The 16,674-nt window shown below is 37.6% G+C and overlaps 1 protein-coding gene across 1 annotated transcript; it reads right to left on the reverse strand.

The window, feature by feature from the left end:
- Positions 1-6,800: 6,800 nt before the first annotated feature.
- Positions 6,801-8,206, reverse strand: LOC116117652. The gene is made up of 4 exons (XM_031403675.1): positions 7,607-8,206; positions 7,309-7,485; positions 7,026-7,159; positions 6,801-6,915 (listed from the first exon to the last, which is right to left on the reverse strand). The coding sequence occupies exons 1-4, from the start codon at positions 8,204-8,206 to the stop codon at positions 6,801-6,803; spliced, it is 1,026 nt and encodes a 341-aa protein (XP_031259535.1).
- Between the last annotated feature and the right edge of the window lie 8,468 nt (positions 8,207-16,674).

Below are 16,674 nucleotides of genomic sequence, written 5' to 3' on the forward strand. Positions count from 1 at the left end.
TAGATGATAGTAAGGATGCTTCTAGTTACTTAATTATTGCTCTTATTGTGCTACTAAATTCATTCAATATTGAGTTGTTATTGTGCTACTAAATCAATTCAATATTGAGATGTTATCAATATAGGATCGCTTAAGCAAGCGATGACATCACGTAAGCTAATTTTCTTGAATTTGAGAAAGAAATGTCAAGTACAAATAAAATTAGCCTTGGTTGCTTAAGCGACGTTGGCTATCGCTTAAGCGATCTTGAATTTGAGAAGGAATAGTCAAGTACAAAGAAAATTGGCCTTGGTTGCTTAAGAGACGTAGGCTATCGCTTAAGCCGTCACGACTTATCTGTATAGGATCGCTTAAGCGAGAGCTGACATCGCTTAAGCGATCAAGGGTAATTTGTACTTAGAATAGTCCTTATCAAATAGACAGTCGCTTAAGCGATGTCAGCTCTTGCTTAAGCGATCTAGTATAGATAAGTTGCGATTGCTTAAGCGATAGCCTACGTCGCTTAAGTGACCAAGGCCAATTTGTTTTTTTTCTCCTCAATCTTTTGATATTGTGAACGTTTGAGTGAGAAATTATATTTCGTAATGTGAAATGAGTGAGAAATTATATCTTTCTCAAATACATATTTGTGAAATGAGATACGTTTCTACTAACGTGTCACACTAGTGTGCTATGACATTTCTCCATGTACCATAGGGTTGTTAGTCACATATTGCAACTATTGTATTTTGGTGTTGTGAACGTTCGAGGTTTAAATTAACGGTAATAATCTTCTTAAATGACCTTAATATGTGTTGATGAAATTAGGTTGTCAAATAATCCTCCATAAATGGCCTTAATATGTGTTAATAACCAATGTCGCTTAAGCGATCAAGGCTAATTTGCTTCTTTTCTCTTGAAGCTCGTGATGTTGTGAACGTCCCAAGTTAACATTAACGTTACTTAATATGGGGTTGTCAAATAATCCATTTAAAAAACAAGATTGCTTAAGTGATGCATCTCTCATTTAAGCGATCAAGTATATATAAGCCTTGAACGCTTAAGCGATGTGCGATAACCCACATCGCTTAAGCGACAAAGGCTAATTTGTGTCTAAATAACCCTCAAGTACACAATCGCTTAAGCGATCTAGCATATATAAGCCTTGGTCGCTTAAGCGATAACCCACATCGCTTAAGTGACCAAGGCTAATTTGTGTCTAAATAATCCTCAAGTACACGATCACTTAAGCGATGTTTGCTCTCGCTTAAACGATCCAACATAGATAAGCCTTGATCGCTTAAGCGATAGCTCACATCGCTTAAGTGATCAAGGCTAATTTGTGTCTAAATAATCCTTAAGTACACGATCGCTTAAGCGATCTAGCATATATAAGCCTTGATCGCTTAAGCGATCCAACATATATAAGCCTTGATCGCTTAAGTGATAGCTCACATCGCTTAAGGGACCAAGACTAATTTGTGTCTAAATAATCCTCAAGTACATGATCGGTAGCTCTCGCTTAAGCAATCCAGTATAGATAAGCCTTGATCACTTAAGCGATAGCCCACATCGCTTAAGCGACCAAGGCTAATTTGTGTCAGTAATCCTCAAGTACACGATTGCTTAAGCGATGCAACTCTTGCTTAAGCGATCCAATATATATAAGTCTTGATTGCTTAAGCGACCAAGGCTAATTTGTGTCTAAATAATCCTTAAGTACACGATCGCATAAGTGATGTCAACTCTTACTTAAGCGATCCAACATAGATAAGCCTTGATCGCTTAAGCGATAGCCCACATCGCTTAAGCGACCAAGGCTAATTTGTGTCTAAATAATCCTTAAGTACACGATCGCTTAAGCGATGCAGCTCTCACTTAAGCGATCCAGTATATATAAGCCTTGATTGCTTAAGCGATAGCCCATATTGCTTATACGACCAAGGCTAATATGTGTCTATATAATCCTTAAGTACACAATCGCATAAGTGATGTCAGCTCTCGCTTAAGCGATCTAGTATAGATAAGCCTTGATCGCTTAAGAGACCAATGCTAATTTGATAATCTCATCAAAACCATTAAAATTGTTTTCTGATTCACTAATAAGTGTTCAACAAATAAGGAAAAACTAATAAAACAGCAGCCTAAAAATTTGTCAACCAAGATCCTCACTCACCAAACAATCAATTAAGAGACAAACTGAGGAACTTATATTGATTAACAAGAACAAATGCAATAAAGAAATCTGGAAAATGATAGTTCCAATAGTTCTAGCAGTTCCCAAAATAACAACCTACCAAAACATGCATTTTGTCTTAACTAAATACACTTTTAGTCCCTACTCTAAAGATTCAATGGATCCTGCCAACCCTTTCTAGCTAAATACACTTTCTGCTACTCAAAAAACACAGCCAAATCTATTCCATGATTTTTGTATCTCCACTAGCTTCAGATGCCTTCCTTTCTTCCTCCCTTTGTTGCTTCAAAGTTTTTGAACCATTAATAGACAAATCACCAGGCTTGCAGAAAAAGCAATGTCAAATTCCTCATCATAATAGACAAAAAAAGACATGAACTATGAGGCTTGGAAGGAGTATGCAACTAACTCTTGTTTGCTTGACAGGTTCTTGTATCTTGCTGGCATTACATGCAATAATCTACCTTGGAAAATTGAATTATGTACTTCTACAATGGCCCTGCACAATCAACCAAAAATGTTAACAAATGACTAAAATAAAGAGGAAGAAAATGTACTCTTGTTTGCTTGACAGATTCTTGTTTCTTGCTGGCATAATGTACAAGAGAGATAATGAAGGGCAAACCCTACAAGGCTGGCTACACGTGGACAACCATGTAATATGCAGGGCAAGACCCAAGCCCCCTTATTCAACTATCTTTGCCAACAAAAGTCATCCAACCTGCCATAAACAACCTACCTAGGGACTCCCTTTGCTTCCACAGTCCTTTGGAAGCCCAAAACACCCACTCCTCCGATGCTCTCCAACTGCTCGACAAAATGCAACAATGACCTTAACAACAAACACCAACCAAATATCCCTAAGTTGGCACCAACAACCAATAATTTCATAAAATATATAGATTATTACCTGTTCTTTCTCTTCTTCCACCTCCTCGCTGGAATTTGTACTGGCGTCCTCCTCTTCATTTTCAATTTTGAATCTTTTCGTCCCTTCTTCTGTCGGTGGGATGTCTTCTGTCAGCGTTGTCTCCTCTACCGGTGGGGTATCCTCTGCCAGTGGAGTAACTTCAATCATCGGAAGTTGCTCCACCGCAATCTCTTCTTCTCCATTTTTGTTAGACCTAGTGGTGCCTACAATTTGGGGAATTGATGGGTTTTTTTTAGTTTCTTTAAGGATCTCACCATTGTAACTTAATCAGGAATGGCAAGGAATGGAAAAAATGCAAAGAGCAAAGAAATTGAGAAATGGTAGAGAATTGGAAGAAAAAATGAAAGAGAGGAAGGTGTTTGAATCGTATTTTGAGAAAGAGAAACTGAGATGAATGTGTTTTGCCTTTCAAATTTTTAACCAACTTCTTTTTATTATACTTTAACCCACAAATGTTTAAATCTTTTCACCCTAACCCTTTTTGCTGCTTTAATTACGCTTAAGTGTGCCAGGTAAGATTTTTAAACAAAAAAATCAAAAATCAAAAAATCAAAAACCTTTTCAAGGTTATATTCTCAATTCGAAACTTGGGAAGGCATATCAATTAACTTTTCTCCAACTTCTTTGCTTTGCTCTTACTTATGGGCTACCAATGGATGAATATATATATAATGATAACAATAGTACTAATCTCACAAATATTTTTTACTAACCTTATGTGGTAGTTTGCAATTGGCTTGGTTAGGTGGAATCTATTGTTGGACAGATGAGACCCTCACAAGCTAACCAATTGTGAGCCAACAAGTGGTGTTTGTGAAAAAAAGTTAGTGAGAAATATTTGTAAGTGTATTACTCTAATGATAAATCAAATGATTGATTGTTGATTAGGACATGATGACATGATGTGGTCATTAATCAATTTGACTTAATCAAATCAATTTTAATAAGAGAGGTCCATCAAACTTGGAACTTCAAACTTTATACCCAAAATAGATATAAGATTGGCTATATTACCTAATTGACAGTAGAATCTTTTGTAACCTACCCCACTCAATTTATATTATCGACCTTTTGTTTTATTCCAACCAAAATATAATTACTTTATTAAAAGTCATTCTATAATACCCATTTAGTACCACACATAAATAAATATTATTAATTAAAACTAGATTTAGTATTTTTTTGGATAACTGTAAGTTTATAATGAATAGAAAATAACAACTAAATGGGAGAACCTTTAAACAAGTCAACCCTTGGAGAAAATAAGGGGGATCAGTAACAAAAAGAAAACGAAAGGAACGAGGATAAACAATCTTTTACAAGAGAACTCATTAACTAGATTTAGTATTAAATACCTTTATAAAGGAATTTTGATACTTTCATAGTAGTTTTTCATATGATTTAGAAGAATTTTTTTGAATTTATTTTTACAATTTAAATAATTTACCAAAAAAAAAAAAAAAAAAAAAGAAGTTGCCAGCAACAGATGTATTCTAGCCTATGAGTGAAACAACAGTTGTAACACATATTATTAGTCTTAATATAAAGTTTGATTGGATTAGCTCTACTGTAAAACATACTTTAAGAGTTTAGAGGGATATTAATCCATCTTCAATTGAAAAATGGTCTGCAACTGGATGATGGGTACAGTTAGCTGTTTAATAACTGTAGAACTTGGTTCTTCACAAAAGGAAGAAAAGAAAGAAAACCCTTTAAAAGTTTTTCTTTTCTTTTTCTTTCTTCTCCTCCTCTTTTTCTTTCCATTATGATCATTTGTTGCCTTAACAAAAGTTTCATCATCAGTGACATAGGGATCTTTCTAAAGCCAGTCCACTTAACATTCATAAACCATTCGTGTGCATACTTATGATAATATATTCTGTTAAATAATATGCAGAAACAATCACCAACGAACTTATAGAACTTGGAAAATTTTGATTTTATTCTCCTTGGACTGGGCAGAGGGACAACTTTCTTAACCTACATTCTCCTATACTCATCATGTTCTCAATCCCGAGACTTTTCTAATAAGCCTACTGGTTAATCATCTCATAATCTATGGCTGTACAATATTATTTCTTTTAATATTGATGTGGTCAGAACTCAGAAGTGTGTTTTTGGAATCATTGTTTGCTGGGTGCGTCTATATACGAATATGATCAATTTTTATGATAAACATTCTTCTCTAATAAGCCTACCGGTTAATCATCTCATAATCTATAGCTGTACAACGATAGGATATTGAAGCTAATTCATTTAATATTGTTTCTTTTAATATTGATGTGGTCAAAAGTGTGTCTTTGGAATCATTGTTTGTTGGGTGCTTATATATACGAATATGATCAATTTTTATGATAAACATTCTTTTCTTTACTGCTTTCCCATTAACTGAGTTGATGTCTTCCATTTTATTCACATTAAATTTTTTTTTTCATAAAGGGGAAGATGTTTTTGTAGTCTTCAAGTGATCACTCTATCATAGATTTTGAGACCAAGAAAAAAATTGAATCAATTAGGGAGCCGTAGATTGAAAAGATTCGGTCTTTGTCTTGCCTTTTGTGACTTTAATTAGATGCTCATCAATATATCGTTTTCTTTTTCAGTTTCCATTGTCAAATTTTCACTGCAGTAGCCTAATATAGGCATAGGGTTGTCAAGCTCAACAAGGAAACTAGGTTCTTTCACAGAAGATGTTCATATCTTTTTCTGTAAAGAAGGTGCCCAGATGATGGTCCATTATTGATAATGCTAGAATGGGGGAGATTCCAATCTTGATCAAACACAAAGACTTTTGTCCATTCATATTACTAACTTTACTGGTGAAAGCATCTCCTTGTATTTCCATATATTATTCATCGATGCCACGAGCCTTCCCACATGATGAACTGAGACAAAGAAAATGTTATAATACATAGAGACATGTACTCTCATCTTTGGCATATCAAATTTTCAATTTCAGGTGATCGAATCCAGTACATGATCTTGTACATTTTCACATACGTTGAGTACACTTGAATATAAGTATATTCCAGATTTCGAACAAGAATTGCCCTTTATGGCTGCCAATAGCATAGACTTACAGTATTCCCTTTGAAAGTGAGGCCAACTTGCAAGTTGCACTAGATTTGTAAATGGCATTGAAGTTAAAGATCAATTACAATTCTAACATCAATGGAAACTACACCTCAAATGTTGATGAGAATTCAATAAAGAGAGCTAAATTCCTGAATGGAGGTGGCATCTGTACACTTTAATATTACTTTAAAATAAGGTCAAATTTGATTCCCAGGTAAGACTAAGAGCCAACACAGTTACACAGAATGGTAGAGCAGATGGATCATTTTAAGATGATCTCATCTCATGCATGCATGCAAAGACCACCAAGGCCTTTTTTTTTTTTTTTATTTGGCAGTCTTGAAACAGAGTGGTATGAGCTGGTCCCTTTCCCTTAACGAAATTCAATTAAAAAGAAGGTATATATTTTCTTAACATTTCAAACCATACGACTGTTTCAATTATGAGTTCGATAACATATTCTGGAAAGCCATTTGAAGATTTAAAGAGACAGAAACTTGTAGTCTCATAATTTACAGTTAAAATAAAAACTAAACAACGGCTGGTAGCAAAAGGTCAAAACACTTATTACGTAAATTAATTTAACCTTAGTTCTATTGACCTAAACATTCATTCATCCTAATTGGAAAAAGCTTCACCATCTATCTCCAAAGCAGCCATAATACCGGAACTGCTCACAAAAGCTGCTTCTCTCATTGTCACATGATCTTCTTTTTCATGCAACGCACGAAAGCTACAAAAAGTCAATCAACACATGAGACTTTATAATGTTATATATAACTATAACAATAGTCAGGAAGGAAACTATATAATAAAAGATAATTAAACAAACATATTAATTACCCAGAGCTCGTCTTCGCCTTCATTTCTGGTCGAACTCGAACATGTAGCTTTGGAATCTCTCCATTTTCGTCGTTGCTTACGAATCTGCCACGTATACGTGGTCGGTTGTCCGCTAGCGTTTTGCGGCATGCATACTTGCATCAACAGAAAGAACCAGAAAAACCAACCGCATTTAATTCATATTAATTAATCAAACTACACATATAATAATATAATCATGATTTTACTTTCTTTAATTATTAGTAACATTAAAATTTGATTACACAAATAATAAATTAACTACCTTAATCATCTTCTTGAAGTTCCTTTTATTTCGTTTAGCTCTGTACTTCAAAATCTTTTCTTGTCTTTCTTCAGCACTGCAACGCCCAACTTTGAAGTTTGCTTCCTCGCTAAATGGGCTCTCTGTTGCTAAATGTCTTGAAAAAGACCTCTGTGTTTTATGTGCTGTTCTTATATTCTAAAATACCCACGAGAATACAAAAGAAACAAATGTTTAATTAGCATGAAAGTGACAAAAGAAAAAGGAAAAAATTTACCAAAAACAGATAAAAATAGGGGATTCAAAGTAAATAAATTACTTGTAAATCTCCACTGAAAAAATTACTTCTAGGTGAACTCAGGGCTTGGTTGTGGAAATTCGGAGGCTCCATCAGAATATCAAAGCGAGGTTGAAAGGGCAAACCAGACTTATTATCGAAAGAATTGATTCTATAACTCATCTGCGTATACTTTGCTACATTTTCAACACCACTATGACTGTGAGGAACAAAGGATCGTTGTTGTTGATTACAACAAGAATCAAAACCCACCAAAGACTCCTCTCTTTTGACTTCCATGGCGTCTAAACTAGAGAAATCTTGGTACCCTTTTGCAAAAGGCTGCAAATAAGTAGATTGGCAAAGGCTCAGATTTTCAAGAAGGTGACTTGGCGGCGAAGAAGAAAGAATAGTATGTGCAACTTGGTCCATTAAGGAAGACTCATCAACCGGTTGATTTGGATTTATTATTGAGGTGATGTTTGAGTTTGAGATTGCTTGAAAGATATCAAGGGAAGAATCAAAGAAAGGAGAAAAAGGTTCAGTGTAAAAATTAGGGTCTGCAGCACCAAAAGAGGCCATTTCTGGGCTTGAATGTTGGCAGTAAATGGAGTTATCAGAATCATAAAAATCAGAAGACATTTTTAACTGAAATTCTTTGATTGAAATGATCTCTAAAACCAAAACACTAAATAAAAACAATAAGGAAAAAGCTGTTGACGTTGTTGTTGTTGTTTCTACAGAATTACTAATATTTTTTTCATGACTATTTGGTCTGTGTATTTGGACGTGAAGTGCCAGAAGTGGGCTACCGGCTTTATAGATAGCGGACGAATGTAAACTTTATTAAAATTTTAAACATTCCCCATATACTTTTGATTCTTCATCTTGACACCCTAGCTCAGTAGCTCGTAACCTCCTACTTTGACTGTCACTGTCATGACATTAACCACCATCCATTTTATAAATATTAAATAAAAAAGTTAATCTATATTTTAATTAGAAATTAAAAGAATCCATAAGGTTTACTTATTGTTGCTATAATGTTAACGAGATTGGAGTCTATAATTTCTTTTACAATCTTAAGAGATTCAATCATTTGAATTAGTTAATTAATACACAATCCAATATAATTTCTCAACATATTGAGTTTAATTAGAAATACTATCTTAGTTAATTTATTGATATATGATAAATATAATTTAATAATTATCATACTTGATAAATTATCTTGATTCAAATAGTAGTGTGTGTGTATATATATATGATATTTTGGCTTATAGAAATGCAAATTTATGTGATATATAGAATGATATTATCGATCTATTGTTTTATTCTAAGAAAAGTGATAAATTGCATATAGAAAAATAAAAATATAATACGTTACTATTTTTTTTATTATTTTTTTTGTAAAAGTCATTATATGATATCAATTTAGTATCATACATAAATAGATATTATTAATTAGAAGTACATTTATGTAAGAAAGATATGAAGGACTTTTGTTATATATATAATTAATGGGTAATTTTCGAGAATACTAAAGAAAGAAAGATTTTGATTTTAATGCACTAAAAATTGTTTATTTTTTTGTACATAATATGTATTAAAATAAGTAATTTTTTTTTGTTTTTTGTTTTGTTTTTTAATGTTCTTATTGTGTGCCCTCTGGGTAAATAACACATGTTAAAACAACCCATAAATAATTTAGGAGCTTCTTTCATTAAACATTATAAAAATTAAAAATCACTCATCGGCTAGAATATGACTGTTGCTAGCAACTTTTTAATTTTTTTTTTGTAAATTATTTAAATTGTAAAAATAAATTCAAAATAAAATAAAATAAATCTTCTAAAAATATGGAAAACTCCATATGAAAGTATGAAAATTGCTTTATAGAGGTATTTAATACATTTTATATTTAATGGTGCTCAAAGTCCGCCAACATACCTAATGGTGTTTGAGGTGTTCTAAATCACCCCATTTTACAGCAATTTTCAAAAAATCCAGAGCCAACCAAATATTGTATAAATATTTATAACGCATGAATAAAGCACAAATGCACAGTGTCACTTTTTACATATATAAGAGCTTAGCACTTAAGCTTTCAAAAATATCTTTTCAAATTCTCAATTGCCAAAAGGTTTTATTAAAAAAAAAGATAAGATAACGTGAATAAATATCATCCTCTAGAAATTCAATCGTTACACACAGGCCAAGTGTGCTTCCACCGTTAGGAGTTTGAACAAATCAAAATCAAATTACCATGAAATTGCGGGAAATAGTAATAAAAGTCCACCAAAAAGTATATAAATAAATAATTTTTATTACTATTTTTCTTAAATAAAAGCATAAAATCATGTTTTAATAAAGAATGTTGTGTGTGGTTTTTCCGCCAAGCTCGGGTCAACGCAAGGATATAGCTCGACTCAAAATGAGTTCGATAACAATGATTGATCGACCTAGCATAAGCTCGTCGAACCGAAGCTCGACCAGAACAAGCTAGTTGAGGACAGTTCAAGGAATCATTTAATCAACTTTCAGATTATTTCAGATCCCAGACATTACGGGAATGACTAGATCAATCGTGATCACTGCGCAATCTATATCAATATTTTGGCGTTAGAAGGAGGGCCTCCGCAAATATTTCGAAGATTCTGGCAAACGTTCACCACAATTTACTTGTCCTATGATTAAAATGGTGTTCACCAGATCAAGAACTACCACCAGAAATCACAAGAACATAGAAACCACCCATCAAGAGGTGCAACAGGAGAACACTGGATGCCGACCACTTGTGTTGCCAGCTTAACATGCCGCAAACAACCAGGGGGCAGGGACATCAAACCCTGAGAATGGCCAACTGATGGAGATGATCAGGACAATGGTTGCATAGGCGATGCAACAGAACGTGGCTGAGCTGAGGAACCAACAACCAATTGCCCAAAACCTTGACCAACCGCGCTTCGCCAACGACACCCCAACAGGTATGAATTCTGCAGGTGGACAGTCTGCTTCATCACCACCAAGGGGCGATCAACACCTCCAACCTCGCAAGCAGCACTCCACGCACGAGCATGAGTCCTGCGGGCAAACAAACCCCGGGAGGTGACTAGGGAAGTAGTCGTTGAGGGAAAGCGAAGGCGATGGACATAACTGAGAACCTCGGCTGTATCCCTAGTGTCAGCATGCCGGTTTTAACTCACACTCAAGACCAGATCAATCTTCATAAGCCCGCAAAGTGAACCATGTGTGACAATATGGCAATGATCGACATTCCGATTATGATCGACATCGCGAGCAACACACTGACAAGCATGATAACACCTACCAACCCAGCCATCATGACTCGACCTTGCGCATCAACGCACACACCGGAGGAGCTTCACAAGCAACAGACTTGCGAACTCATTTGCTCGAGGTACAACTTAACAGAGCCAACCAGGGCAACCAAAGTGAAGACTTAGATCACATGCAAAAGATGCTCGATGATCTAAAAGCTCGCCAGAACAATCTGGTGGAGGAAATAGTAAGTTCCCCCTTTACAGAGGAAGTTCACCAAGCCCCGTTCCTATAAGGGTTCAGGGCGCCAAAGAGCAAGTTCGACGGGAGAGGGGACCCCATAAATCACTTCGATAACTTTAATGACCTAATGGAGCTACACCAGGTCAGTAATTTAGTAAAATGCCAGTGCTTCACAGTTATATTGGTCGGGGATGCCAAGAGGTGGTACAAGCAGCTTAAAGTGAACTCTATCAACTCTTAGCAACAATTCTCCGCACCGTTTCTACAATAGTTCTAGGCGAGGAGACAGTTTACAATGCCGCTCAGCTACTTGATTAACATTCTCCAAGAGCAGAACAAATAACTGACCTCATATTTAACGAGGTTCCAGAATAAGTAGGCAAAGGTCGCTGATGCCCCCGAAGAATCCATTTAGACTCTGCTGATTTTAGGGATCAGACCTAACACGGAGCTGTGGAAAGAGCTCTAGAGTGAAGATCATGTGAGCATGGCCAAATTCTACTAGATGGTTGCGAAGTTCTAGCGAGTATAGAGCTCGTTAGTGGCACTAGCCAGAAGCTCGATGCGTGGGGGTAAGGGGGAGCGAACGGAAGATAGGATCGTCCCTCAAATAAGCGTGCGGGCCAAGACTTTAGCGACAGGGATCGCAATAAATTTTAAAAGAAACAGAGAGTAGATAACCATGGAGACAGACAACCTTTCCCGTTGTATGCAAAGTATACCCCTTCACTCAAGACATCACCCACATCTATGAAGTATCCCGAGGGGCAAAGAGGTTGCCCGCTCCAAAGAGGATGAGAGGGCACTAAGCAGAAAAGATAGATAGAAATATTGCCGGTACCACAAGGATGTTGAGCACAACACGAATGACTGCCGAGCTTTGAAGGATACCATCAAGGACTTGATAAGAAGAGGTCATTTGAAAGAATTTTTCAAGGCAAAACCAACTCAAGAGAATCCTGGCGAGCAAACTAGCCAGATCCTGAGTCAGGTACAAACCCCAACTCAACATGCTCTACCAAACCCCAATAAGGTCTACGTGAATATGATCTACAGAGGATCGGATATAGCAGAAAGCTCGAGACGAGCTCACGAGCAATACGCTACAATTGCGAGGAATATGATTCATAGAAAGGAATTTGTGAGCATGCCCTTCGCCGCTTTATGGGTTCACCGGGGACAGCCTGGTTCCTAGAGGTACTATCGACCTCCCTATAACTCTAGGAGCGGAGTCGAAGGTCAAAACTATGATGGCTGAATTCCTAGTGGTGGTTGTCCAACCACGTATAATGTCATCCTTGGAAGACCAATCTTGGATGACTTAAGCACAGTCACATCAGTGCGTTGCCAAGCGATGAGATTTTCAACTTCTAGGGGAGTTGCGATGATCAGGAGTTGTACCAAAGAATCTCGAGAGTGCTACAATCAGGCTATAAATGCCGCACAGAAATTGCTGCATCCAAAAACAATGATTATCGTAGAATCCAAGCCGAACCCTAGACTTCTAGAGGACACTATAGATCCTCGTATTCATAAAGAAGAGTCTGCGACAGGACCAACCGAAGAGCTGCTAGAGATAAGTGTTAACAAGGAGGATCTTACTTATGTGTTGAAGATCGACAGCAGCTTGACCAGAGAGATGGCTGATAGTCTGGTCGGGTTCCTGAAGAAGAACCTCGACATATTCGCATGGGGCCACACAGATATGGTTGGGATCAGCCCCGAGGTGATGTGCCACATGTTAAATTTTAACTCACAAGCTCAGCCCATAAGACAGAAAAAAAGGGCTATGGACACAAAGAGCTCTCAAGCGCTCAAGGATGAAGTCGACAAACTCCTGGAAATCAATTTTATCAGGGAAATTAAGAACCCGGTCTGGCTCGCCAACCCAGTCCTAGTTAAGAAGTCGAATGGCAAGTGGTAGACTTACGTCGACTTTATAGATCTAAACAAAGCCTGTCTGAAAGACAGCTTTCTATTATCATGGATTGACCAACTAGTAGATGCGACAACGAAAAACGCACTACTTAGCTTTATGGACGCGTACTTGGGATATAATCAGATCCCAATGTACCAGCCCAATGAAGAGCATACTTCATTTATAACTGACTATGGAATTTATTATTACAGTGTTATTTCGTTTGGCCTCAAGAATGTAGGGGCGACCTACTAACACTTGGTAAACAAGATGTTCACCAACCAAATCAGTCATTCCATGGAAGTGTACATCGACGACATGCTCGTCAAATCAAAGGTCGTCGAAAGCCATATTGAGCACTTGGGGGAAATGTTTGACATCCTTAAAAATATCAAATTAAGCTCAATCCATTGAAATGTGTTTTCGGGGTGAGCTCCAGAAAATTCTTAGGCTTTCTCATGAACCAACGGGGTATAGAAGCTAACCCAAAAAAGATTCAAGCCCTGCTCGACATGAAAAGCCCAACCAACATAAAACAGGTACAGAGCCTTACTAGACGTGTGGCCAAGCTTTGCAAGTTTGTCTCCCAAGCCATGAACAGATGTTTACCATTCTTTGAGACCTCAAAGGGGAAGAAATGTTTCAAGTGGACAGAAGAGTGTGAAAGAGCCTTCCAGGAGCTAAAGAAACACCTCAGAACGCCTCTCCTATTATCAAAACCCAACCAGGGTGAGCTGCTACTACTGTACTTGTCGATATCAAAGTCTGCTGTTAACGCGACGTTGGTATGAGAAAAGGAAGGAATACAATGACCAGTGTATTATGTGAATAAGAGACTGCTCGATGCGGAGACAAGGTATCTGAAGCTGGAGAAGCTCACCTACGCCCTCGTCGTTGCTGCTAGAAAGTTGCAACCCTATTTTTAAGCACACTCCATCCATGTGCTGACAAACTTTCCATTGAAGAAGATAATGTAGAAGCCTGAGGCATCGGGTAGACTGATCCAGTGGACGATAGAGATGAGTCAGCACGACATCAGGTATATCCCAAGGACATTAATCAAAGGCTAAGCCGTGGCAATTTTATATCTGAATTCTCCTATTAACCAGATGTCGAGCCAAGCCCGCCAAAGATCGAGTAACAGAAACCCAAGAGTGACGACTTATGGTTATGAACTCTATACGTAGATGGCTCCTCGAATGAAAAGGAAGCAGGAGCGAGCCTATTGCTCGAGAGCCTAAAGGGAGACCCAATCAGAGCTGCAATAAAGTTCAGGTTCAATACCTCCAAAAACGAAGCTGAGTATGAGGCATTGCTTACAAGTATCCGTCTCGCTAGGGAAATGGGGGCAAAGTCCATCAAGATCTACAGCCACTCATAGCTCATGGTCCATCAAGTTACCGAGGAATACTAGACAAAGGAAGATAGAATGACATCCTACCTTCAGCAAGTAGAGATCAAGATCGGACAGTTTAGATCATTTTCCATTCACCAGATCCTAAGGAAGAAAAACTCACAGGCGGATGCATTAGTTCACTTGGCCTCAACAATGAACAATGAGAAGGCCAATTCGATCATAGTAAAATTCCTCTCGAAACCAAACATCCCCGCTCTACAACGCCTAATGCTGACCACAAGTCAAAGGAATAGTTGGATGAATGCAATCACCGCCTACTTGAAAAATGACACACTGTCAAAAGACAGAGCCAAAGCTAAAGCACTCCGCGCGAAGGCAACTTGGTAGACGCTCATCAATGATAGACTGTACAAGCGAGGATTCAATGTACCATTGCTGTGATGTATTGACCATGAGAATGCAAATTATGTTCTGAGGGAAATACATGAGGGAATTTGTAGAAACCACACAGGGGGCAGGTCTCTAGCTTATAAGGTGCTTCACCAAGGATAATACTGGCCAATAGTTTATGAAGATGTAACGAACTATGTCCGCAGATGTGACAGATGCCAGAGATTTGTAGATATTTCGCGAGCTCCACTATAAGAATTGACCACTCTGATAAGCTCGTGGCCATTTGCGATATGGGGCGTTGACCTTATTGGCCCATTGCCTCAGGGAAAAAGGGGCGTTAAGTTTGTGGTGATTGCTATGAATTATTTCACCAAGTGGGCAGAAGCTAAACCACTGGCAACAATAACGTCAAACAGGTTGAAGGATTTTGTCTATAAAAACATAATTTATCGGTTTGGGATTCCCTACACAATAAAAATCTACAATGTGAAGCAGTTCGACAACGAAGATTTCAGGACCTTTTGCAAGCAACTCGGCATCAAAAAGAGTTTTGCTGTCGTCTATCAGCCTCAAGCCAACAGACAAGTAGAGGTTGTGAACAAAGTAATCAAGTACACCATAAGGAAGAAGTTTGACGACCCTAAAGGGAATCGGGCTGACGAGCTGCTAGAGGCTTTATGGTCTTACAGGACGACCGCTAGAAGGTCGATGGGCAAAACTCCATTTTCTCTATCTTATGGATGTGAGGCGATGATCCCTGTTGAAGTAGGAATCAGTTCGTTCCGAAGAGAAGTCTTTGACGAAGAAGCAAACGAAGACCTTCTCAACCTAAAACTAGACCTGATCAAAGAACATCAGGCTAAATCCTGACTAAGGCTCACCTCGTATCAATAACGAGCCAAGCGATAATTCAATACCAAGGTCAAAAATAGAGACTTTGAAGTGGGCGATCTAATCCTTAGAAATGTCGTATAGGGTACTCAAAACCTGAGCTTGGGGACATTTGGGCCCAAATGGGAGGGTCCTTTCAATATATCCAAAAAGCTCGCACTAGCGTCCTTTCACTTGGAACGCCTCAACGACGAAGCAATAATGCGAGAATGGAATGCCAAGCACTTGCGAAGGTATTACCAATAAGCAGCTCGGGTTTCACTTGTTCTTATGTTCAGTATTCACTGTAAGGCCATATACGGCCACCACACTTGATTAATAAACGAGGTACTATTCATTATTTTCTTCGATTCGTTGATGATATCTTAAGACTGTTAGCGTTTTACTAAATCGCAATCTAAGCGATGATATTCTAAAAACTCAGACTCAAAAGTCCAAGAAAGACAACTTATCTCGAACAAGCGATGCCAAAATTCAAATCATTGAGGGTGAAACATCCCCAAGTCAATGTAGTTAAACTTGAAATTAATTTCAAGGAAAAAACACATCGAAGGAAATCGGCCGTAAGCCGATGACCAAAGAAATCGAAAGGGACAATAAGTGTAAGATCGAAGTTTATTGTCGCATTAGATTTCCTCGCAAAAATCGGATTAAAAATCTAAAATCGACGAGGTTAAACTTGGAAAAAATCCTAGAAAAGCACGTTGGGGAAAATCGGCCTTAAGCTAGTGACAAAAGCTCAAAAAGGATGGAAAATCTAAAATCAACATTAAACGTCGCATAAATGTTTTCTTGTAAAAATGCGAAAAGCTCCTAAAGGAGCAGCTATGCACAACTTTGAGCAAATTCGGATCCCAAAGTTCAACTAGGATGAATTAAATGACTCCGCAGTAGACTTGGCAAACGGACAGGTTGGGCGAGTATGGACTGGGTAGCAACGCGTCACAAGTGGAACGGGTCGCGGGTTCACGTGTAAAACATTCTAACGAGTCGACATATACATGACCCGTACCCACCCGTGCAGGT

The sequence above is a fragment of the Pistacia vera genome, unplaced genomic scaffold, assembly GCF_008641045.1.
Source record: "Pistacia vera cultivar Batoury unplaced genomic scaffold, PisVer_v2 Contig82, whole genome shotgun sequence".
Taxonomy (NCBI): domain Eukaryota; kingdom Viridiplantae; phylum Streptophyta; class Magnoliopsida; order Sapindales; family Anacardiaceae; genus Pistacia; species Pistacia vera.